At 42.7% G+C, this 26,375-nt stretch overlaps 2 protein-coding genes across 2 annotated transcripts in view; one reads left to right on the top strand and one right to left on the bottom strand.

Moving 5' to 3' along the window:
- mepceb (methylphosphate capping enzyme b) overlaps positions 1-739 on the bottom strand; it is a 30,824-nt gene extending 30,085 nt beyond the window's left edge. Inside the window, exon 1 of the mRNA XM_090214959.1 lies at positions 516-739. The gene's annotated coding sequence lies outside the window, so the exon portion shown is untranslated. The remainder of the gene's footprint in view (positions 1-515) is intronic.
- A 1,290-nt stretch (positions 740-2,029) lies between these two features.
- The window catches only part of LOC110503296 (uncharacterized), a 46,562-nt gene continuing 22,216 nt past the window's right edge, over positions 2,030-26,375 (top strand). Inside the window, exons 1-9 of the mRNA XM_090214960.1 lie at positions 2,030-2,136; positions 2,485-2,556; positions 8,137-8,220; positions 15,631-15,697; positions 15,779-15,903; positions 16,040-16,150; positions 16,431-16,545; positions 19,293-19,368; positions 23,040-23,144. Coding sequence (XP_090071086.1) covers positions 2,121-2,136; positions 2,485-2,556; positions 8,137-8,220; positions 15,631-15,697; positions 15,779-15,903; positions 16,040-16,150; positions 16,431-16,545; positions 19,293-19,368; positions 23,040-23,144 — 771 coding nt within the window. The 5' untranslated portion in view covers positions 2,030-2,120. The remainder of the gene's footprint in view (positions 2,137-2,484; positions 2,557-8,136; positions 8,221-15,630; positions 15,698-15,778; positions 15,904-16,039; positions 16,151-16,430; positions 16,546-19,292; positions 19,369-23,039; positions 23,145-26,375) is intronic.

The following is a 26,375-nucleotide window of genomic DNA, read 5'->3' as shown; positions in this document are numbered from 1 at the left end:
TTTTGCATCATTCTCTCTCTCTGACTGTCAGCCTCTCCTCAAGCTGCTCTCACGCCTAGACAGATAAGGTGCAGAGCCAAACTATCTAACAGCCCAAGCTCTGTGAGCGGTGTGAGAGTTCTCCAACCTCGCACTCCCCCTCTTTACGTGCCGTGCGTGGCTCCACCTCCCGCGTATTAAAATAGAACAGCTAATCTGCATAAAAACGTCACTCATTCTCATGAATAATTCAGCAGAAGCGCGAGCTGCGTGGAAAACCGCGCAACCACGCACAATGAGTGACAGCCGAACGGCCAGGCCCCCTCACACACACACACACACACACTGCCTTCCCCGACCGAAGCTGCTCTCTCTCCACGGCGGCTCCCTCCCCCGAGACACTGCTTTAAAAAAGACAACAAAAATACACCCATCAACTGACTTAGATGTTTCCTAACGTTCTTCTACTGCGAGTAAACCTGACCTCATGCACTTCCTACTAAAGTACACGATCAGATCGAAATAATAACACCTACATGAAAGACCCCTTCCGAAGAAAAAAAAATCGTTTGCGTCAGACCATTACATTTTTGTCGTCCTGTCTGATCAGGTATCTGTGTGTGTGTGTGTGTGTGTATGTATGTATGTATGTATGTATGTATGTATGTATGTATGTATGTATGTATGTAAGCTACTGAGGTTCTCGCTCTCTAAACTCTGAACCGTTTCTGCAACTGCTTGAGCTGAGCTATTTACCGCTGAGTTTCAGCGGAGCCACGCTCTTTATATGCCCCCGCAAACACACACACCATGGGCGACATACTATCCGACCAATAGCTGCTCTCTCTGGGGCCCGACCTCCTCAAAGTGACCAATGGAATCTTTGCCTCGGCCTGGAAAGATGATTATGTCCCGCCTCCTTAGGAGAGGTATCCCCGCCTCTGCCTGTCAGAATTGTCAACTCATCGATTTTGGCGTGTCATTTAGCCCAATAAACGTTAAAATGATGTTAATCAACGCTATATTTGATACAGACACCGAATGAACCACTCAGATCCGTGTTAGTTCAGTCTGTGCGTGTCGAGGAAGTTGTTTGTTAGCGACAGAACAGGGATCTGAAACGGACACCCCAGCCCATGTCAACAAGAAGGCAGTTAGCGAAAGCTATATTTTACTGCAGATCGTTTATGAATACCCCCACCAGTTAAACCAGTCGATAGTATGAAAGACAGCATATTTGGTAACGATAGACAACAAAGATGTGTCTTATATTAAGTTGTTCCCCTCCCCCACTCCCCTCCCGCATCTTGCCCATGTGTAAGGAACACGGCTTATGGGTAATGTATTTTTTTCAATACCTGCCAGGACACACGACAAAACAGTGAACGTTTTGCACAAAAAGGGTTGAAAAGTTGCTTAACTCGGAAGACGTAGTTCCCACATGAAACTAGGTAAACTACAAAGCATAGCAACGTCCATAGAGTGGGCACTGCCCATGACAACGTCCACAGAGTGGGCACTGCCCATGACAACGTCCACAGAGTGGGCACTGCCCATAGCAACGTCCACAGAGTGGGCACTGCCCATGACAACGTCCATAGAGTGGGCACTGCCCATAGCAACGTCCACAGAGTGGGCACTGCCCATGACAACGTCCATAGAGTGGGCACTGCCCATAGCAACGTCCACAGAGTGGGCACTGCCCATGACAACGTCCATAGAGTGGGCACTGCCCATAGCAACGTCCACAGAGTGGGCACTGCCCATGACAACGTCCACAGAGTGGGCACTGCCCATAGCAACGTCCACAGAGTGGGCACTGCTCATAGCAACGTCCACAGAGTGGGCACTGCCCATAGCAACGTCCACAGAGTGGGCACTGCCCATAGCAACGTCCACAGAGTGGGCACTGCCCATAGCAACGTCCAAAGAGTGGGCACTGCCCATGGAACTGGCCGAACAGAACGCTCTCAGAAGTGGCGGTAAAACCGTCGCGAGGCCGGACCAGAGTAGCGGTGCTAGCTGGCTACTGAACCACCTCACACTGCGACTTTAGTCATTCAACAATTAACCGAGATTATATACCGGTGTTTAACTGGAAAGGCGAGAGCTACACCAAGGATACATCTCACTTAAGGAAAATGGAAACAGTTGCGGGTAAATAGCAAACGTTAGTTAGATAGCGAAGTAAGCAATGTTAGCTGGTCAGTGTGTCGATAGATAGCCAGCTAGCTATATGCCGTTAGCTTAGCAAGATAACTCGAGCCAGCTTGCTAAATAGATAGCTTTCAGTTTAGCTAGGTTAACGTCGTTAGTCCTTTGGCTAGGTAACTTTCCGTTAGCTAGCTAAGTTAGTCGAGGATTGTTGCTAAAGTTATGTAACTAGCTAGCTAATTTGCTAGCAGTTAATTACATATCTAACTACATTGCTAACTTGGCTAGCTTTGTATTTTGTCGACATGTTGACAGACTGCATCATGACATGTTTTTGGTAACATTACACAGGTCAGAAAGAGAAGGCGAAGTTTGCCCCGCTGGTGCCCCGTGAGAAGAAGCCAGGGCATGGAGAGAAAGGAGGGGGAAAAGGGAGTGAGAATAAGTGGAAAGGAGAGGGGGGTGGAAATAAGGAGAGAAACATTGATGTAGGAAAGAAGACAGGAGAATCATGTGAAGGAGAGAGAGGAGTAGAGAGCAAGGGTAAGGCCTCTGGGTTAGAGAAGAAAAGAGGAGAACGGATGAAGAAAGAAGGGAAGAAGAAGACGCCAGATACAGAAAAAGTGAGGGCTGCAGATGAAGGGGTTCCCCAGCAACAGGAAGGTAAAGGAGAGAGAGGAGGAGGAGAGGGAGTGAAGGAGAATAAAAAACAGAAAAATAAGGAAGACCTATCCAGGAAGGAAACAGATAAAGGGAAGGAGGGAATGAATGGGAAAAAGAAGAAGAAAGAGAATGAGAAGGTCAGGAAGGAAGGGAAAGAGACAAAAAAGAAGAGACCGAGGGATGAGACAGAGAGCAATAAGGTAAGAGTAGAGAATATTTATTGTGACAGGAATACAGTTAGTGTTCCTTACTTAACCAGTAGTCATACAGTTAGTAGGCCTTACTTGGCCAGTAGGGTACAGTTAGTAGGCCTTACTTAACCAGTAGGATACAGTTAGTCGGCCTTACTTAACCAGTATGATACAGTTAGTAGGCCTTACTTAACCAGTAGGATACAGTTAGTAGGCCTTACTTAACCAGTAGTAATACAGTTAGTGTTCCTTACTTAACCAGTAGGATACAGTTAGTGTTCCTTACTTAAACAGTATGATACAGTTAGTAGGCCTTACTTAACCAGTAGGATACAGTTAGTGTTCCTTACTTAACCAGTAGGATACAGTTAGTGTTCCTTACTTAACCAGTAGGATACTGTTAGTGTTCCTTACTTAACCAGTAGGATACAGTTAGTGTTCCTTACTTAACCAGTAGGATACAGTTAGTGTTCCTTACTTAACCAGTAGGATACTGTTAGTGTTCCTTACTTAACCAGTAGGATACAGTTAGTGTTCCTTACTTAACCAGTAGGATACAGTTAGTGTTCCTTACTTAACCAGTAGGATACAGTTAGTAGGCCTTACTTAACCAGTAGGATACAGTTAGTAGGCCTTACTTAACCAGTAGGATGCGGTTAGTAGGCCTTACTTAACCAGTATGATATAGTTAGTAGGCCTTACTTAACCAGTAGGATATAATTAATAGGCCTTGCTTAACCAGTAGGATACAGTTAGTAGGCCTTACTTAACCAGTAGGATACAGTTAGTGTTCCTTACTTAACCAGTAGGATACAGTTAGTGTTCCTTACTGAACCAGTAGGATACAGTTAGTGTTCCTTACTTAACCAGTATGATACAGTTAGTGTGCCTTACTTAACCAGTATGATACAATTAGTAGGCCTTACTTAACCAGTAGGATACAGTTAGTAGGCCTTCCTTAACCAGTAGGATACAGTTAGTGTTCCTTACTTAACCAGTAGGATACAGTTATTAGGCCTTACTTAACCAGTAGGATACAGTTAGTAGGCCTTACTTAACCAGTAGGATACAGTTAGTGTTCCTTACTTAACCAGTAGGATACAGTTATTAGGCCTTACTTAACCAGTAGGATACAGTTAGTAGGCCTTACTTAACCAGTAGGATACAGTTAGTGTTCCTTACTTAACCAGTAGGATACAGTTAGTAGGCCTTACTTAACCAGTAGGATACAGTTAGTACGCCTTACTTAACCAGTAGGATACAGTTAGTGTTCCTTACTTAACCAGTATGATACAGTTAGTGTTCCTTACTTAACCAGTAGGATACAGTTAGTACGCCTTACTTAACCAGTAGGATACAGTTAGTAGGCCTTACTTAACCAATAGGATACAGTTAGTAGGCCTTACTTAACCAGTAGGATACAGTTTGTAGTCCTTACTTAACCAATAGGATACAGTTAGTGTTCCTTACTTAACCAGTAGGATACAGTTAGTAGGCCTTACTTAACCAGTAGGATATAGTTAGTGTTCCTTACTTAACCAGTAGGATACAGTTAGTGTTCCTTACTTAACCAGTAGGATACAGTTAGTGTTCCTTACTTAACCAGTAGGATACAGTTAGTGTTCCTTACTTAACCAGTAGGATACAGTTAGTGTTCCTTACTTAACCAGTAGGATACAGTTAGTGTTCCTTACTTAACCAGTAGGATACAGTTAGTGTTCCTTACTTAACCAGTAGGATACAGTTAGTGTTCCTTACTTAACCAGTAGGATACAGTTATTAGGCCTTACTTAACCAGTAGGATACAGTTAGTAGGCCTTACTTAACCAGTAGGATACAGTTAGTGTTCCTTACTTAACCAGTAGGATACAGTTAGTAGGCCTTACTTAACCAGTAGGATACAGTTAGTACGCCTTACTTAACCAGTAGGATACAGTTAGTGTTCCTTACTTAACCAGTAGGATACAGTTAGTGTTCCTTACTTAACCAATAGGATATAGTTAGTGTTCCTTACTTAACCAGTAGGATACAGTTAGTGTTCCTTACTTACCCAGTAGGATACAGTTAGTAGGCCTTACTTAACCAGTAGGATATAGTTAGTGTTCCTTACTTAACCAGTAGGATACAGTTAGTGTTCCTTACTTACCCAGTAGGATACAGTTAGTAGGCCTTACTTACCCAGTAGTAATACCGTTAGTTGTCCTTACTTAACCAGTAGGATACAGTTAGTGTTCCTTACTTAACCAGTAGTATACAGTTAGTGTTCCTTACTTAACCCGTTGGATACAGTTAGTAGGCCTTACTTAACCAGTAGGATACAGTTAGTACGCCTTACTTAACCAGTAGGATACAGTTAGTGTTCCTTACTTAACCAGTATGATACAGTTAGTGTTCCTTACTTAACCAGTAGGATACAGTTAGTAGGCCTTACTTAACCAGTAAGATACAGTTAGTAGGCCTTACTTAACCAATAGGATACAGTTAGTAGGCCTTACTTAACCAGTAGGATACCGTTTGTAGTCCTTACTTAACCAATAGGATACAGTTAGTGTTCCTTACTTAACCAGTAGGATACAGTTAGTAGGCCTTACTTAACCAGTAGGATATAGTTAGTGTTCCTTACTTAACCAGTAGGATACAGTTAGTGTTCCTTACTTACCCAGTAGGATACAGTTAGTAGGCCTTACTTACCCAGTAGTAATACCGTTAGTTGTCCTTACTTAACCAGTAGGATACAGTTAGTGTTCCTTACTTAACCAGTAGTATACAGTTAGTGTTCCTTACTTAACCCGTTGGATACAGTTAGTAGGCCTTACTTACCCAGTAGTAATACAGTTAGTTGTCCTTACTTAGTACTCCTTAATTAGCCAGTAGTAAGTATGACAATGCTATAGTGTAGTTTGATGTAAGCCAGGGGGATGTGCTAGCAAGGGCATGTGTATATAAACGTGGTATGTTCCAAATAAACAGTGGGGGTATGCCGTACCGGTAAACATCAGCCTAAACATCACAATAATGAAAGCCAAATTAAAAGGTATTACACCATTATTTATCATTACAGCATGTCAGAGGCATGACGAATGACTGAATAGACTAGAAAACAGGTGGTGTAGCCTACGCTCCAAAATGCCATGTGGTTCATGAGAACACAGAAATTATACCGACACCGAGATGTGCGCAGACAGCAGTGGACATCAATTCTGGCTTCATGTCATTACACTTTGTGGTGTTTTGTGTAACATGTGTCTCTTTCCAGTCACCACTGTTTGGAGGCTGGACTTTTGTAAAATGTAAAATAAATAATGTGTGACATTAGATGGGTGTAATGTTTACAGATTATTAGGGTTGTGGGAGGGGGGGTTGACTGCGGAGATTATGTGTATGGGGGGGGGGGGGCAGAGATGACTTGGCTGGGCTAGGATGGCTGGAGTCTTTGGCCATTTTTGGGGCCCTCTGACACTGCCTGGTATAGAGGTCCTGGATGACAGGAAGCTTGGCCCCAGTGATGTACTGGGCCGTACACACTACCCTCTGTAGCGCCTTGCTGTTGGAGGTCGAGCAGTTGCCATACCAGGCGGTGATGCAACCAGTCAGGATGCTGTCGATGGTGCAGCTGTCGAACCTTTTGAAGATCTGAGGACCTATGCCATATATTTTCAGTGTCCTGAAGGGGAATAGGTGTTGTCGTGCCCTCTTCACAACTGTCTTGGTGTGTTTGAACCATGATAGTTTGTTGGTAATGTGGAAACCAAGGAACTTGAAGCTCTCAAATTGCTCCACTACAGCCCGTCGATGAGAATGGGGGCATGCTTTGCCCTTCTTTTCCTGTAGTCCACGATCATCCCCTTTCCTTGATCACATTGAGGGAGAGGTTATTGTCCTGGCACCACACTTCCAGGTCTCTGACCTCCCTATAGGCTCATCGTTGTCAGTGATCAGCGTGTGTTGTTACCTAATCTTACCACCTGGGGGCGGCCTGTCAGGAAGTCCAGGATCCAGTTGCAGAGGGAGGTGTTTAGTCCCAGGGTCCTTAGCTTAGTGATGAGCTTTGTGGACACAGTGGTCTTGAACACTGAGCTGTAGTCAATGAACAGCATTCTCATGTAGGTGTTCCTTTTGTCCAGGTGGGAAAAGGCAGTGTTGAGTGAGAGTTACAAAGAAAAAGCCACATCTCAGACTGGCCAATACAAATAAAATATTAAGATGGGCAAAAGAACACAGACATGGACAGAGGAACTCTGCCTAGAAGGCCAGCATCCCAGACTCGCCTTTTCACTGTTGACGTTGAGACTGGTGTTTTGAGGGTACTATTTAATGACACTGACAGTTCTGTGAAGGGAGTAGTACACAGCGTTGTACGAGATCTTCAGTTTCTTGGCAATTACTCACATGGAATAGCCTTCATTTCTCAGAACAAGAATAGACTGACGGGTTTCAGAAGAAAGGTATTTGTTTTTGGCCATTTTAAGCCTGTAATTGAACCCACAAATGCTGATGCTCCAGATACTCAACTAGTCTAAAGAAGGCCAGTTTTATTGCTTCTTTAATCAGGACAGCAGTTTTCAGCTGTGCTAACATAATTGCAAAAGGGTTTTCTAATGATCAATTAGCCTTTTAAAATGATAAACTTGGATTAGCTAACACAACGTGCCATTGGAACACAGGAGTGATGGTTGCTGATAATGGGCCTCTGTACGCTTATGTAGATATTCCATTAAAAATCAGCCGTTCCAGCCACAATAGTCAATTAAAACATTAACAATGTCTACACTGTATTTCTGATCAATTTTATGTCATTTTAATGGACAAAAAATGTGCTTTTCTTTCAAAAACAAGGACAATTCTAAGTGACCCCAAACTTTTGAACAATTATTTGATGGCCCTCCCTCTTTCCTGGCCTCTCTCTCTCTACTTCCCTTTCTCTCTCCCTCCTGTCCCGACTTTTTCTTCATTCTCTCTCCCTCCTCTATGAGTTGAGGATGGACACAATTGACCACAGTCCTGCCAATTAAAAACAGTTGGCATTAGCATGCCTATGTAGAAGCATGTGTTAGCTTAGCATTTGTTAGCATTACCATGAAGATGAGGAGCATATACACTCACTTTTTAATCAGTGCACCAAACCTGTAGTTCTCTCTCTCCTCCCTCCAGGTGCTCCATCTAACAGACAGTCAGTATGATGATATATTTGATAGTGCTACGGCTCTGGAGACACCTGTAGACAACTGTCTGGGTGGGTAACTAACACTACCACAACAACTGTCTGGGTAACAATCTAACACTACCACAACAACTGTCTGAGTGGGTAACTAACACTACCACAACAACTGTCTGGGTGGGTAACTAACACTACCACAACAACTGTCTGGGTGGGTAACTAACACTACCACAACAACTGTCTGGGTAACTAACTAACACTACCACAACAACTGTCTGGGTGGGTAACTAACTAACACTACCACAACAACTGTCTGGGTGGGTAACTAACACTACCACAACAACTGTCTGGGTGGGTAACTAACACTACCACAACAACTGTCTGGGTGGGTAACTAACACTACCACAACAACTGTCTGAGTGGGTAACTAACACTACCACAACAACTGTCTGGGTAACAATCTAACACTACCACAACAACTGTCTGAGTGGGTAACTAACACTACCACAACAACTGTCTGGGTGGGTAACTAACACTACCACAACAACTGTCTGGGTGGGTAACTAACACTACCACAACAACTGTCTGGGTAACTAACTAACACTACCACAACAACTGTCTGGGTGGGTAACTAACTAACACTACCACAACAACTGTCTGGGTGGGTAACTAACACTACCACAACAACTGTCTGGGTAGGTAACTAACACTACCACAACAACTGTCTGGTTGGGTAACTAACACTATCACAACAACTGTCTGGGTGGGTAACTAACACTACCACAACAACTGTCTGGGTGGGTAACTAACACTATCACAACAACTGTCTGGGTGGGTAACTAACTAACACTACCACAACAACTGTCTGGTTGGGTAACTAACACTCTCACAACAACTGTCTGGGTGGGTAACTAACTAACACTACCACAACAACTGTCTGGTTGGGTAACTAACACTCGCACAACAACTGTCTGGGTAACTAACTAACACTACCACAACAACTGTCTGGGTGGGTAACTAACACTACCACAACAACTGTCTGAGTGGGTAACTAACACTACCACAACAACTGTCTGGGTAACTAACTAACACTACCACAACAACTGTCTGGGTGGGTAACTAACACTACCACAACAACTGTCTGAGTGGGTAACTAACACTACCACAACAACTGTCTGGGTAACTAACACTACCACAACAACTGTCTGAGTGGGTAACTAACACTATCACAACAACTGTCTGGGTAACTAACACTATCACAACAACTCTCTGGGTGGGTAACTAACACTACCACAACAACTGTCTGGGTGGGTAACTAACACTACCACAACAACTGTCTGGGTAACTAACACTACCACAACAACTGTCTGAGTGGGTAACTAACACTACCACAACAACTGTCTGGGTAACTAACACTACCACAACAACTGTCTGAGTGGGTAACTAACACTATCACAACAACTGTCTGGGTAACTAACACTATCACAACAACTCTCTGGGTGGGTAACTAACACTATCACAACAACTGTCTGAGTGGGTAACTAACACTATCACAACAACTGTCTGGGTAACTAACACTACCACAACAACTGTCTGAGTGGGTAACTAACACTATCACAACAACTGTCTGGGTGGGTAACTAACACTATCACAACACCTGTCTGGGTGGGTAACTAACACTATCACAACAACTGTCTGGGTGGGTAACTAACACTACCACAACAACTGTCTGAGTGGGTAACTAACACTACCACAACAACTGTCTGGGTAACTAACTAACACTACCACAACAACTGTCTGGGTGGGTAACTAACACTATCACAACAACTGTCTGGGTGGGTAACTAACACTATCACAACAACTGTCTGAGTGGGTAACTAACACTACCACAACAACTGTCTGGGTGGGTAACTAACACTACCACAACAACTGTCTGGGTGGGTAACTAACACTATCACAACAACTGTCTGAGTGGGTAACTAACACTATCACAACAACTGTCTGGGTGGGTAACTAACTAACATTATCACAACTGTCTGAGTGGGTAACTAACACTATCACAACAACTGTCTGGGTGGGTAACTAACACTACCACAACAACTGTCTGGGTGGGTAACTAACACTACCACAACAACTGTCTGGGTGGGTAACTAACACTACCACAACAACTGTCTGGGTAACTAACTAACATTACCACAACAACTGTCTGAGTGGGTAACTAACACTATCACAACAACTGTCTGGGTGGGTAACTAACACTATCACAACAACTGTCTGGGTAACTAACTAACACTACCACAACAACTGTCTGGGTGGGTAACTAACACTATCACAACAACTGTCTGGGTAACTAACTAACACTACCACAACAACTGTCTGAGTGGGTAACTAACACTACCACAACAACTGTCTGAGTGGGTAACTAACACTACCACAACAACTGTCTGGGTAACTAACTAACACTACCACAACAACTGTCTGAGTGGGTAACTAACACTACCACAACAACTGTCTGAGTGGGTAACTAACACTATCACAACAACTGTCTGGGTGGGTAACTAACACTACCACAACAACTGTCTGGGTAACTAACACTACCACAACAACTGTCTGGGTGGGTAACTAATACTACCACAACAACTGTCTGGGTAACTAACACTACCACAACAACTGTCTGGGTGGGTAACTAACACTACCACAACAACTGTCTGAGTGGGTAACTAACACTACCACAACAACTGTCTGGTTGGGTAACTAACACTATCACAACAACTGTCTGGGTAACTAACTAACATTACCACAACAACTGTCTGGGTAACTAACTAACACTACCACAACAACTGTCTGGTTGGGTAACTAACACTATCACAACAACTGTCTGGGTAACTAACTAACACTACCACAACAACTGTCTGGGTGGGTAACTAACACTACCACAACAACTGTCTGGGTAACTAACTAACATTACCACAACAACTGTCTGAGTGGGTAACTAACACTATCACAACAACTGTCTGGGTGGGTAACTAACACTATCACAACAACTGTCTGGGTAACTAACTAACACTACCACAACAACTGTCTGGGTGGGTAACTAACACTATCACAACAACTGTCTGGGTAACTAACACTATCACAACAACTGTCTGGGTAACTAACTAACACTACCACAACAACTGTCTGAGTGGGTAACTAACACTACCACAACAACTGTCTGGGTTGGTAACTAACACTGTCACAACAACTGTCTGGGTAACTAACACTATCACAATAACTGTCTGAGTGGGTAACTAACACTACCACAACAACTGTCTGAGTGGGTAACTAACACTACCACAACAACTGTCTGGGTAACTAACACTATCACAATAACTGTCTGAGTGGGTAACTAACACTACCACAACAACTGTCTGGGTGGGTAACTAACACTATCACAACAACTGTCTGGGTAACTAACTAACACTACCACAACAACTGTCTGGGTGGGTAACTAACACTATCACAACAACTGTCTGGGTAACTAACTAACACTACCACAACAACTGTCTGAGTGGGTAACTAACACTATCACAACAACTGTCTGGGTGGGTAACTAACACTACCACAACAACTGTCTGGGTAACTAACACTACCACAACAACTGTCTGGGTGGGTAACTAACACTACCACAACAACTGTCTGGGTGGGTAACTAACACTATCACAACAACTGTCTGGGTGGGTAACTAACACTATCACAACAACTGTCTGGGTAACTAACTAACACTACCACAACAACTGTCTGGGTGGGTAACTAACACTATCACAACAACTGTCTGGGTAACTAACTAACACTACCACAACAACTGTCTGAGTGGGTAACTAACACTATCACAACAACTGTCTGGGTGGGTAACTAACACTACCACAACAACTGTCTGGGTAACTAACACTACCACAACAACTGTCTGAGTGGGTAACTAACACTACCACAACAACTGTCTGGGTTGGTAACTAACACTATCACAACAACTGTCTGGGTAACTAACACTATCACAATAACTGTCTGAGTGGGTAACTAACACTACCACAACAACTGTCTGAGTGGGTAACTAACACTACCACAACAACTGTCTGGGTAACTAACACTATCACAATAACTGTCTGAGTGGGTAACTAACACTACCACAACAACTGTCTGGGTGGGTAACTAACACTACCACAACAACTGTCTGTGTGGGTAACTAACACTACCACAACAACTGTCTGGGTAACTAACACTACCACAACAACTGTCTGGGTAACTAACTAACACTACCACAACAACTATCTGGGTAACTAACTAACATTATCACAACTGTCTGGGTAACTAACACTACCACAACAACTGTCTGGGTAACTAACACTATCACAACAACTATCTGGGTAACTAACTAACACTATCACAACAACTGTCTGGGTGGGTAACTAACTAACACTACCACAACAACTGTTTGAGTGGGTAACTAACACTACCACAACAACTGTCTGGGTAACTAACACTACCACAACAACTGTCTGGGTAACTAACACTACCACAACAACTGTCTGGGTAACTAACACTACCACAACAACTGTCTGAGTGGGTAACTAACACTATCACAACAACTGTCTGGGTGGGTAACTAACACTACCACGACAACTGTCTGGGTGGGTAACTAACACTACCACAACAACTGTCTGGGTAACTAACACTACCACAACAACTGTCTGGGTAACTAACACTACCACAACAACTGTCTGGGTAACTAACTAACACTACCACAACAACTGTCTGGGTAACTAACTAACACTATCACAACAACTGTCTGGGTGGATAACTAACACTATCACAACAACTGTCTGAGTGGGTAACTAACACTACCACAACAACTGTCTGGGTGGGTAACTAACACTATCACAACAACTGTCTGGGTGGGTAACTAACACTACCACAACAACTGTCTGGGTGGATAACTAACACTATCACAACAACTGTCTGTATATCTTTATTCTCGTTACAGTTACATACACTTAGGTTGGAGTCATTAAGACTAGTTTACATACACTCAGGTTGGAGTCATTAAAACTAGTTTACATACACTCAGGTTGGAGTCATTAAAACTAGTTTACATACACTTAGGTTGGAGTCATTAAAACTAGTTTACATACACTCAGGTTGGAGTCATTAAAACTAGTTTACATACACTTAGGTTGGAGTCATTAAAACTAGTTTACATACACTTAGGTTGGAGTCATTAAAACTAGTTTACATACACTCAGGTTGGAGTCATTAAAACTAGTTTACATACACTTAGGTTGGAGTCATTAAAACTAGTTTACATACACTTAGGTTGGAGTCATTAAAACTAGTTTACATACACTTAGGTTGGAGTCATTAAAACTAGTTTACATACACTTAGGTTGGAGTCATTAAAACTAGTTTACATACACTTAGGTTGGAGTCATTAAAACTAGTTTACATACACGTAGGTTGGAGTCATTAAAACTAGTTTACATACACTTAGGTTGGAGTCATTAAAACTAGTTTACATACACTCAGGTTGGAGTCATTAAAACTAGTTTACATACACTGATGTTGGAGTCATTAAAACAATTTTTTCAACCACTCCACAAATGTCTTGTTAACAAACTATAGTTTTCTCAAGTCAGTTAGGACATCTACTTTGTGCATGACACAAGTCATTTTTCCAACAATTTTTTACAGACAGTATATACAGTTGAAGTCGGAAGTTTACATACACCTTAGCCAAATACATTTAAACTCTGTTTTTTACAATTCCTGACATTTAATAAAAATCCCTGTTTTAGGTCAGTTGAGATCACCACTTTATTTTAAGAATGTGAAATGTCAGAATAATTGTAGAGAGAATTATTTATTTCAGTTTTTATTTATTTCATCACATTCCCAGTGAGCCAGAAATGTACATACACTCAATTAGTATTTGGTAGCATTGCCTTTAAATTGATTAACTTGGGTCAAACGTTTCGGGTAGCCTTCCACAAGCTTCCCACAATAAGTTGGGTGAGTTTTGGCCCATTCCTCCTAACAGAGCTGCTGTAACTGAGTCAGGTTTGTAGGCCTCCTTGCTCGCACATGCTTTTTCAGTTCTGCCCACAAATGTTCTATAGGATTGAGGTCAGGGCTTTGTGATGGCCACTCCAATACCTTGACTTTGTTGTCCTTAAGCCATTTTGCTACAACTTAGGGTCATTGTCCATTTGGAAGACCCATTTGCGACCAAGCTTTAACTTCCTGACTGATATCTTGAGATGTTGCTTCAATGTATCCACATCATGTTCCTACCTCATGATGCCATCTATTTTGTGAAGAGCACCAGTCCCTCCTGCAGCAAAGGACCCCCACAAGATGATGCTGCCACCCCCGTGCTTCACGGTTGGGATGGTGTTCTTCGGCTTGCAAGCCTCCCCTTTCTCCTCCAAACATGACAATGGTCATTATGCCAAACAGTTATATTTTTGTTTCATCAGACCAGAGGACATTTCTCCAAAAAGTACGATCTTTGTCCCAATGTGCAGTTGCAAACCGTAGTCTGGCTTTTTGATGGTGGTTTTGGAGCAGTGCCTTCTTCCTTGCTGAGTGGCCTTTCAGGTTATGCCGATATAGGACTCGTTTTACTGTGGATATAGATACTTTTGTACCTGTTTCCTCCAGCATCTTCACAAGGTCCTTTGCCGTTGTTCTGGGATTGATTTGCACTTTTTGCACCAAAGTTTATTCCTCTCTAGGAGACAGAACGCGTCTCCTTCCTGAGCGGTATGACGGCTGCGTGGTCACTTGGTGTTTATACTTGCGTACTATTGTTTGTACAGATGAACATGGTACCTTCAGGCATTTGGAAAATGCTCCCAAGGATGAACCAGACTTGTGGAGGTCTACAATTGTTTTCTGAGGTCTTGGCTGATTTATTCAGATTTTCCCATGATGTCAAGCAAAGAGGCAGTGAGTTTGAAGGTAGGCCTTGAAATACATCCACAGGTACACCTCCAATTGACTGAAATCATGTAAATTAGCCTATCAGAAGCTTCTAAAGCCATGACATCATTTTCTGGAATTTTCCAAGCTGTTTAAAGGCAGTCAACTTAGTGTATGTAAACTTCTGACCCACTGGAATTGTGATACAGTGAATTATAAGTGAAATAATCTGTCTGTAAACAATCGTTTTAAAAATGACTTGTGTCCTGCACTAAGTAGATGTCCTAACCAACTATAGTTGGTTAACAAGAAATTTGTGGAGTGGTTGAAAAACGAGTTTTAATGACTCCAACCTAAGTGTATGTAAACTTCTGACTTCAACTGTATCACTGTATCGTTTTCTCATACAAGAAGAGACTTGACCCTTCACAGTGGAAATTACCAAATATGTTACTCATTCAGAAGAATCACAGCAGTGATTGTAGGAGATGTTTAACTCTTTACCCTGCGGGTGAGCGTGTGTGTGTGTAGAGGATGCCAGAGCTGTGCTGAGTGAGGTGGAGTTACTGCAGGCCACCATTGACCAGGTCTCTCTCAGGTAAAACACCTTCACTAGGACCATAATGTGTAACTAGAGATGAAATAGGGGTTGTTTTGCTACAACGGTGTTTCTGAACAGGGAGGAGGAACAGCCTCCCAGGAGAGTGTCTGGTGAGAGAAAGACTGCAGCTTCCGGCTCACACACACAGAGGAAGAGGAAGAGAAGAAGGGAGGAAGAGGAAGACAGCGACTCCAGTGCAGAATGTGGGTATTTTATCCTCTATCTCTTCCTTATTCTCACTTTCTCTACCTCTCATTCTCTCCCTATTCCCCCCACTGTCTGTCTCCTATTTCCTCTTCGTTCTCTCTCCCCCCTCCTCACCCCCCTGTCCTCCTCTAGTTGATCAGTGGGTTCAGTGTAGTAGGTCTGTCTGTGGGAAATGGAGAAGAGTAGAGAGACACGTTGACCTGGCTGCCCTTCCCAGCGACTGGACCTGTATACACGACACAGGTACACACACACACCACCATACAGTGATTCGACCTCTGCTTACACTCAGCATCAGAAAATGTTGACATTGAACCAATGACATTTGGTTGACTTGTCAACAAACATGAATTCAATGTGAAATCAACAACAAATGTCACAATGTCATTGGATTAAAAAAAATATGTAATTCCCTTATGTTGATGACTATTTGCGAATCTGATTTCCAAGTGTATTCAACATCATCAAATGAATTTTTGCCCAGTGGGTATGTTGCATTTAATGTGTTTGTGTGAATGTGTAGGCCCTGGTCTCTGTGAGGCTACGGAGGACAGCTGGTCGGGACAAGAGTGTGATGTCATCAACAGCAGTCTGGTTCCTGGATCTCTGGTCTGGGCTCAACAGATTGGATATCCTTGGTACACTACACACATACTGAACACTATCCACACATGCTGAACAAACATACTAAACACTATCCACACACACTACACACACATGTAAAGACACCCCTTCAAATTAGTGGATTCTGCTATTTCAGCCACACCAGTTGCTGGCAGGTGTATACACTATATACACAGAAGTATGTGGACCCCCTTCAAATTAGTGGATTTGCCGTTGCTGACAAGTGTATAAAATCAAGCACACTGCCATCCAATCTCCATAGACAAACATTAGCAGTAGAATGGCCTTACTGAAGAGCTCAGTGACTTTCAACTTGGCACCGTCATAGGATGCCACCTTTCCAACAAGTCAGTTCATTACATTTCTGCCCTGCTTTCCCCGGTCAACTGTAAGTGCTGTTATTGTAAAGTGGAAACGTCTAGGAGCAACAACGGCTCAGCCACGAAGTGGTAGGCCACACAATCTCACAGAACGGGACGGCAGAGTGCTGAAGCGCGTAAAAATCGTCTGTTCTCGGTTGCAACATTCACTACTGTATTCTAAACTGCCTCTGGAAGCAACTGTTTGTCGGGAGCTTCATGAAATGGATTTTCAAGCCTAACATCACCATGCGCAATGTCAAGTGTCGGCTGGAGTGGTGTAAAACTCACCGCCATTGGACTGGAGCAGCGGAAACGCGTTCTCTGGAGTGATGAATCACGCTTCACCACCTGGCAGTCCAACAGACAAATATGAGTTTGGTGGATGCCAGGAGAACGCAACCTGCCCCAATGCATAGTGCCAACTGTAAAGTTTGGTGGAGGAGGAATAAAGGTCTGAGGCTGTTTTTCATTGTTCATGCCCCTTAGTTCCAGTGAAGGGAAATCTTAACAGCATACGAAGACATTTTAGATGAGTTTGGGGAAGGCCCTTTCCTGTTTCAGCATGCACAAAACGAGGTCCATACAGAAATGGTTTTTCGAGATCGGTGTGGAAGAACTTGACTGGCCTGCAAAGAGCTCTGACCTCAACCTCATCGAACACCTTTGGTAAGGTATTGGAACACCGACTGCGAGCCAGGCCTAATTGCCCAACATCCGTTTCCGACCTCACTAATGCTCTTGTGGCTGAATGGAAGCAAGTCCCAGCAGCAATGTTCCAACATCTAGTGGAAAGCCTTCCCAGAAGAGTGGAGGCTGTTATAGCAGCAATGTTCCTACATCTAGTGGAAAGCCTTCCCAGAAGAGTGGAGGCTGTTATAGCAGCAATGTTCCTACATCTAGTGGAAAGCCTTCCCAGAAGAGTGGAGGCTGTTATAGCAGCAATGTTCCAACATCTAGTGGAAAGCCTTCCCAGAAGAGTGGAGGCTGTTATAGCAGCAATGTTCCAACATCTAGTGGAAAGCCTTCCCAGAAGAGTGGAGGCTGTTATAGCAGCAATGTTCCAACATCTAGTGGAAAGCCTTCCCAGAAGAGTGGAGGCTGTTATAGCAGCAATGTTCCAACATCTAGTGGAAAGCCTTCCCTGAAGAGTGCAGGGGGGACCAACTCCATATTAATGGCCATGATTTTGGAATGAGATGTTGGATGAGCAGATGTCCACATAGTGTTGGTCATGGAGTGTACTTAACACACTACTTCTCCAATGCCATCATATTCCCAGTGTAATATAATTTAAACCCTCATTAGCCCTCAGGTGTTGATGCAGAATTCTGTGTTTTTCATGCAAGGAAAGAATATAAAACTCATATGAAATACCTTGCTACGTTTTGAAAACGCAGATCTAAAAATGCTCCTTATTGTAATTTGTGCTCGGCTTCAGACTAATTTTGTGCTTTGGTTGCATTTCTCCACTCAGATGAGAAATCTTTGAAAATTCCTTAATTCACAAATGGATTTTCTATGTTTAGCTACTTTTCTCTGGTGTCTATTTTTCTCCGGTAAAATGAACTTCAAGCTAAACATTAGGAATATGATGGCTACATTCCTTCTATGCTAAACATTAGGAATATGATGGCTACATTCCTTCTATGCTAAACATTAGGAATATGATGGCTACATTCCTTCTATGCTAAACATTAGGAATATGATGGCTACATTCCTTCTATGCTAAGCATTAGGAATATGATGGCTACATTCCTTCTATGCTAAACATTAGGAATATGATGGCTACATTCCTTCTATGCTAAGCATTAGGAATATGATGGCTACATTCCTTCTATGCTAAACATTAGGAATATGATGGCTACATTCCTTCTATGCTAAACATTAGGAATATGATGGCTACATTCCTTCTATGCTAAACATTAGGAATATGATGGCTACATTCCTTCTATGCTAAACATTAGAAATATGATGGCCATGCAATTTTTTTTAAATACCTTGCTTTCTCATTGTAAGCTCATTTACATTTAAATGTGTCAACATTTTTGTGGCTTCCAGCCAAACAGCCACTTCTGTTGTCATCTGATGAAAATTAAGCTATTTTTGGTGAAAGTGGTTCAGTGATGTATTTTCTGTCAAGGAAAACGATAGCTACACGTCCCTGATCACGCCATTGAATCAAAACAACACTGTTGACTTCAATATAAAATGCAGGTGAAATGGTTTAAAACACAGATTCTTTGATGGTCTGCGTTTTGAAAATGCTGATTTCTGGAATTTAGAATGAATGGACAAACTAGACACATGCTGTATAACCCACGAATAACCACTGTCCTGTCCTCCACTGTAATGTGGAGTACTGATTGTATTGACAATGTTATATTGATTCATTGATCCAGGTGGCCAGCGATAGTGGAGAGAGATCCAGACACCAAGACCTTCTGCCAGTTCAACAGGAATACTGACCTGTACCCTGTAAGATAAACACTGACCTGTACCCTGTAAGATACACACTGACCTGTACCCTGTAAGATAAACACTGACCTGTACCCTGTAAGATAAACACTGATCTGTACCCTGTAAGATAAACACAGATCTGTACCCTGTACCCTGTAAGATAAACACTGACCTGTACTCTGTAAGATAAACACTGACCTGTACCCTGTAAGATAAACACTGACCTGTACCCTGTACCCTGTAAGATAAACACTGATCTGTACCCTGTAAGATAAACACTGACCTGTACCCTGTAAGATAAACACTGATCTGTACCCTGTAAGATAAACACTGATCTGTACTCTGTAAGATAAACACTGACCTGTACCCTGTACCCTGTAAGATACACACTGACCTGTACCCTGTAAGATAAACACTGACCTGTACCCTGTAAGATACACACTGACCTGTACACTGTAAGATAAACACTGATCTGTACCCTGTAAGATAAACACTGACCTGTACCCTGTAAGATAAACACTGATCTGTACCCTGTAAGATAAACACTGATCTGTACCCTGTAAGATAAACACTGATCTGTACCCTGTAAGATAAACACAGATCTGTACCCTGTAAGATAAACACTGACCTGTACCCTGTAAGATAAACACTGATCTGTACCCTGTAAGATAAACACTGACCTGTACCCTGTACCCTGTAAGATACACACTGACCTGTACCCTGTAAGATAAACACTGACCTGTACCCTGTAAGATACACACTGACATGTACACTGTAAGATACACACTGACCTGTACCCTGTAAGATAAACACTGACCTGTACCCTGTAAGATAAACACTGATCTGTACCCTGTAAGATAAACACTGATCTGTACCCTGTACCCTGTAAGATACACACTGACCTGTACCATGTAAGATACACACTGACCTGTACCCTGTAAGATAAACACTGACCTGTACCCTGTAAGATAAACACTGATCTGTACCCTGTAAGATAAACACTGATCTGTACCCTGTAAGATAAACACTGATCTGTACCCTGTACCCTGTAAGATAAACACTGATCTGTACCCTGTAAGATAAACACTGATCTGTACTCTGTAAGATAAACACTGACCTGTACCCTGTACCCTGTAAGATACACACTGACCTGTACCCTGTACGATAAACACTGACCTGTACCCTGTAAGATACACACTGACCTGTACACTGTAAGATACACACTGACCTGTACCCTGTAAGATAAACACTGATCTGTACCCTGTAAGATAAACACTGATCTGTACCCTGTAAGATAAACACTGACCTGTACCCTGTAAGATAAACACTGATCTGTACTCTGTAAGATAAACACTGACCTGTACCCTGTAAGATAAACACTGACCTGTACTCTGTAAGATAAACACTGACCTGTACCCTGTAAGATACACACTGACCTGTACCCTGTAAGATAAACACTGACCTGTACCCTGTACCCTGTAAGATAAACACTGATCTGTACCCTGTAAGATAAACACTGATCTGTACCCTGTAAGATAAACACTGATCTGTACCCTGTAAGATAAACACTGATCTGTACTCTGTAAGATAAACACTGACCTGTACCCTGTACCCTGTAAGATACACACTGACCTGTACCCTGTAAGATAAACACTGACCTGTACCCTGTAAGATACACACTGACCTGTACACTGTAAGATAAACACTGATCTGTACCCTGTAAGATAAACACTGACCTGTACCCTGTAAGATAAACACTGATCTGTACCCTGTAAGATAAACACTGATCTGTACCCTGTAAGATAAACACTGATCTGTACCCTGTAAGATAAACACAGATCTGTACCCTGTAAGATAAACACTGACCTGTACCCTGTAAGATAAACACTGATCTGTACCCTGTAAGATAAACACTGACCTGTACCCTGTACCCTGTAAGATACACACTGACCTGTACCCTGTAAGATAAACACTGACCTGTACCCTGTAAGATACACACTGACCTGTACACTGTAAGATACACACTGACCTGTACCCTGTAAGATAAACACTGACCTGTACCCTGTAAGATAAACACTGATCTGTACCCTGTAAGATAAACACTGACCTGTACCCTGTACCCTGTAAGATACACACTGACCTGTACCCTGTAAGATACACACTGACCTGTACCCTGTAAGATAAACACTGACCTGTACCCTGTAAGATAAACACTGATCTGTACCCTGTAAGATAAACACTGATCTGTACCCTGTAAGATAAACACTGATCTGTACCCTGTACCCTGTAAGATAAACACTGATCTGTACCCTGTAAGATAAACACTGATCTGTACTCTGTAAGATAAACACTGACCTGTACCCTGTACCCTGTAAGATACACACTGACCTGTACCCTGTACGATAAACACTGACCTGTACCCTGTAAGATACACACTGACCTGTACACTGTAAGATACACACTGACCTGTACCCTGTAAGATAAACACTGATCTGTACCCTGTAAGATAAACACTGATCTGTACCCTGTAAGATAAACACTGACCTGTACCCTGTAAGATAAACACTGATCTGTACTCTGTAAGATAAACACTGACCTGTACCCTGTAAGATAAACACTGACCTGTACCCTGTAAGATAAACACTGATCTGTACCCTGTAAGATAAACACTGACCTGTACCCTGTAAGATAAACACTGACCTGTACCCTGTAAGATAAACACTGATCTGTACCCTGTAAGATAAACACTGATCTGTACCCTATACCCTGTAAGATAAACACTGATCTGTACCCTGTAAGATAAACACTGACCTGTACCCTGTAAGATAAACACTGATCTGTACCCTGTAAGATAAACACTGACCTGTACCCTGTAAGATAAACACTGATCTGTACCCTGTACCCTGTAAGATACACGCTGACCTGTACCCTGTAAGATAAACACTGACCTGTACCCTGTAAGAGACACACTGATCTGTACCCTGTACCCTGTAAGATACACACTGACCTGTACCCTGTAAGATAAACACTGATCTGTACCCTGTACCCTGTAAGATAAACACTGACCTGTACCCTGTAAGATAAACACTGATCTGTACCCTGTACCCTGTAAGATACACACTGACCTGTACCCTGTAAGATAAACACTGACCTGTACCCTGTAAGATAAACACTGACCTGTACCCTGTAAGATAAACACTGACCTGTACCCTGTAAGATACACACTGACCTGTACCCTGTAAGATAAACACTGACCTGTACCCTGTAAGATAAACACTGATCTGTACCCTGTAAGATAAACACTGATCTGTACTCTGTAAGATAAACACTGATCTGTACCCTGTAAGATAAACACTGATATGTACCCTGTAAGATAAACACTGATCTGTACCCTGTAAGATAAACACTGATCTGTACTCTGTAAGATAAACACTGACCTGTACCCTGTAAGATAAACACTGACCTGTACCCTGTAAGATACACACTGACCTGTACCCTGTAAGATAAACACTGACCTGTACCCTGTAAGATAAACACTGATCTGTACCCTGTAAGATAAACACTGATCTGTACCCTGTAAGATCAGTGGAAGTCTCCTATTATAAATGACTGAATGAAAACACTGGGGTAGTGTCTTTCATGTGAACATTTCTGATTGTGTGTAATGTGTATGTTATGTTTGTGTGTAGTGCAGGTACCATGTAACATACCTGGGGGAACCAGTCAGCAGAGCCTGGGTGTGTCGGTCTAAAGTCAGAACTTACACAGAACTCACTGAGGATGCCGCCATCACGGTTAGTCTTCTGGAAAGGGCATACAATTTAACCCTGGTTGTCTGTGCCACTCACGACTGTGTTAGTCCACAGTCGTGTTAGTGTTGATTTCAGTTGAGACTGTGTTAGCCCACTGAGCTAGTGTTGATTTCAGTTGAGACTGTGTTAGCCCACTGAGCTAGTGTTGATTTCAGTTGAGACTGTGTTAGCCCACTGAGCTAGTGTTGATTTCAGTTGAGACTGTGTTAGCCCACTGAGCTAGTGTTGATTTCAGTTGAGACTGTGTTAGCCCACTGAGCTGGTGTTGATTTCAGTTGAGACTGTGTTAGCCCACTGAGCTGGTGTTGATTTCAGTTGAGACTGTGTTAGCCCACTGAGCTAGTGTTGATTTCAGTTGAGACTGTGTTAGCCCACTGAGCTAGTGTTGATTTCAGTTGAGACTGTGTTAGCCCACTGAGCTGGTGTTGATTTCAGTTGAGACTGTGTTAGCCCACTGAGCTGGTGTTGATTTCAGTTGAGACTGTTAGCCCACTGAGCTGGTGTTGATTTCAGTTGAGACTGTGTTAGCCCACTGAGCTAGTGTTGATTTCAGTTGAGACTGTGTTAGCCCACTGAGCTAGTGTTGATTTCAGTTGAGACTGTGTTAGCCCACTGAGTTAGTGTTGATTTCAGTTGAGACTGTGTTAGCCCACTGAGCTGGTGTTGATTTCAGTTGAGACTGTGTTAGCCCACTGAGCTAGTGTTGATTTCAGTTGAGACTGTGTTAGCCCACTGAGCTAGTGTTGATTTCAGTTGAGACTGTGTTAGCCCACTGAGCTAGTGTTGATTTCAGTTGAGACTGTGTTAGCCCACTGAGCTAGTGTTGATTTCAGTTGAGACTGTGTTAGCCCACTGAGCTAGTGTTGATTTCAGTTGAGACTGTGTTAGCCCACTGAGCTGGTGTTGATTTCAGTTGAGACTGTGTTAGCCCACTGAGTTGGTGTTGATTTCAGTTGAGACTGTGTTAGCCCACTGAGCTGGTGTTGATTTCAGTTGAGACTGTGTTAGCCCACTGAGCTGGTGTTGATTTCAGTTGAGACTGTGTTAGCCCACTGAGCTGGTGTTGATTTCAGTTGAGACTGTGTTAGCCCACTGAGCTAGTGTTGATTTCAGTTGAGACTGTGTTAGCCCACTGAGCTAGTGTTGATTTCAGTTGAGACTGTGTTAGCCCACTGAGTTAGTGTTGATTTCAGTTGAGACTGTGTTAGCCCACTGAGCTGGTGTTGATTTCAGTTGAGACTGTGTTAGCCCACTGAGCTGGTGTTGATTTCAGTTGAGACTGTGTTAGCCCACTGAGCTAGTGTTGATTTCAGTTGAGACTGTGTTAGCCCACTGAGCTAGTGTTGAGTTCAGTTGAGACTGTGTTAGCCCACTGAGCTAGTGTTGATTTCAGTTGAGACTGTGTTAGCCCACTGAGCTGGTGTTGATTTCAGTTGAGACTGTGTTAGCCCACTGAGCTGGTGTTGATTTCAGTTGAGACTGTGTTAGCCCACTGAGCTAGTGTTGATTTCAGTTGAGACTGTGTTAGCCCACTGAGCTGGTGTTGATTTCAGTTGAGACTGTGTTAGCCCACTGAGCTAGTGTTGATTTCAGTTGAGACTGTGTTAGCCCACTGAGCTAGTGTTGATTTCAGTTGAGACTGTGTTAGCCCACTGAGTTAGTGTTGATTTCAGTTGAGACTGTGTTAGCCCACTGAGCTGGTGTTGATTTCAGTTGAGACTGTGTTAGCCCACTGAGCTGGTGTTGATTTCAGTTGAGACTGTGTTAGCCCACTGAGCTAGTGTTGATTTCAGTTGAGACTGTGTTAGCCCACTGAGCTAGTGTTGAGTTCAGTTGAGACTGTGTTAGCCCACTGAGCTAGTGTTGATTTCAGTTGAGACTGTGTTAGCCCACTGAGCTGGTGTTGATTTCAGTTGAGACTGTGTTAGCCCACTGAGCTAGTGTTGATTTCAGTTGAGACTGTTTTAGCCCACTGAGCTAGTGTTGAGTTCAGTTGAGACTGTGTTAGCCCACTGAGCTAGTGTTGATTTCAGTTGAGACTGTGTTAGCCCACTGAGCTAGTATTGATTTCAGTTGAGACTGTGTTAGCCCACTGAGCTGGTGTTGATTTCAGTTGAGACTGTGTTAGCCCACTGAGCTAGTGTTGATTTCAGTTGAGACTGTGTTAGCCCACTGAGCTGGTGTTGATTTCAGTTGAGACTGTGTTAGCCCACTGAGCTAGTGTTGAGTTCAGTTGATTTGCCCTCTTCTGTCTCATCTATTAGCGTTCGAACAGTCCATAAACAACTGTTTAGTACCTGTTATGGTTTTGGGGTGACAGTTTGGTTTCGGTACAGTGTGAAAATGAAATGCCAACCGTTACTGTAGTTACATTTAGTTCATTTAATAAAATACGTAGGGTTGGTATTCCTCATTCCATATATGATCGTGAGTCATGTAATGCCTGGTGAGAGCACCATCAGGGATCATGACACTTTGGATGTACTGAAATGAAAGCACACGATTACTAATCAACGTCAACTCTATAGTTAAATACAATATGCATTTAAAACCTCAGACATTGTATAGGCCTGTTTAAAACCTCAGACATTGTACAGGCCTGTTTTAAACCTCAGACATTGTATAGGCCTGTTTAAAACCTCAGACATTGTACAGGCCTGTTTAAAACCTCAGACATTGTACAGGCCTGTTTAAAACCTCAGACATTGTACAGGCCTGTTTAAAACCTCAGACATTGTATAGGCCTGTTTAAAACCTCAGACATTGTACAGGCCTGTTTTAAACCTCAGACATTGTATAGGCCTGTTTAAAACCTCAGACATTGTACAGGCCTGTTTAAAACCTCAGACATTGTATAGGCCTGTTTTAAACCTCAGACATTGTATAGGCCTGTTTAAAACCTCAGACATTGTATAGGCCTGTTTAAAACCTCAGACATTGTATAGGCCTGTTTAAAACCTCAGACATTGTATAGGCCTGTTTTAAACCTCAGACATTGTATAGGCCTGTTTTAAACCTCAGACATTGTACAGGCCTGTTTAAAACCTCAGACATTGTATAGGCCTGTTTAAAACCTCAGACATTGTATAGGCCTGTTTAAAACCTCAGACATTGTATAGGCCTGTTTTAAACCTCAGACATTGTATAGGCCTGTTTAAAACCTCAGACATTGTATAGGCCTGTTTAAAACCTCAGACATTGTATAGGCCTGCT

This window comes from Oncorhynchus mykiss, chromosome 21 (genome assembly GCF_057628025.1).
Source record: "Oncorhynchus mykiss isolate SJ-2025 chromosome 21, ASM5762802v1, whole genome shotgun sequence".
Lineage (NCBI taxonomy): Eukaryota > Metazoa > Chordata > Actinopteri > Salmoniformes > Salmonidae > Oncorhynchus > Oncorhynchus mykiss.
This window is presented reverse-complemented; position numbering and strand designations above follow the sequence as displayed.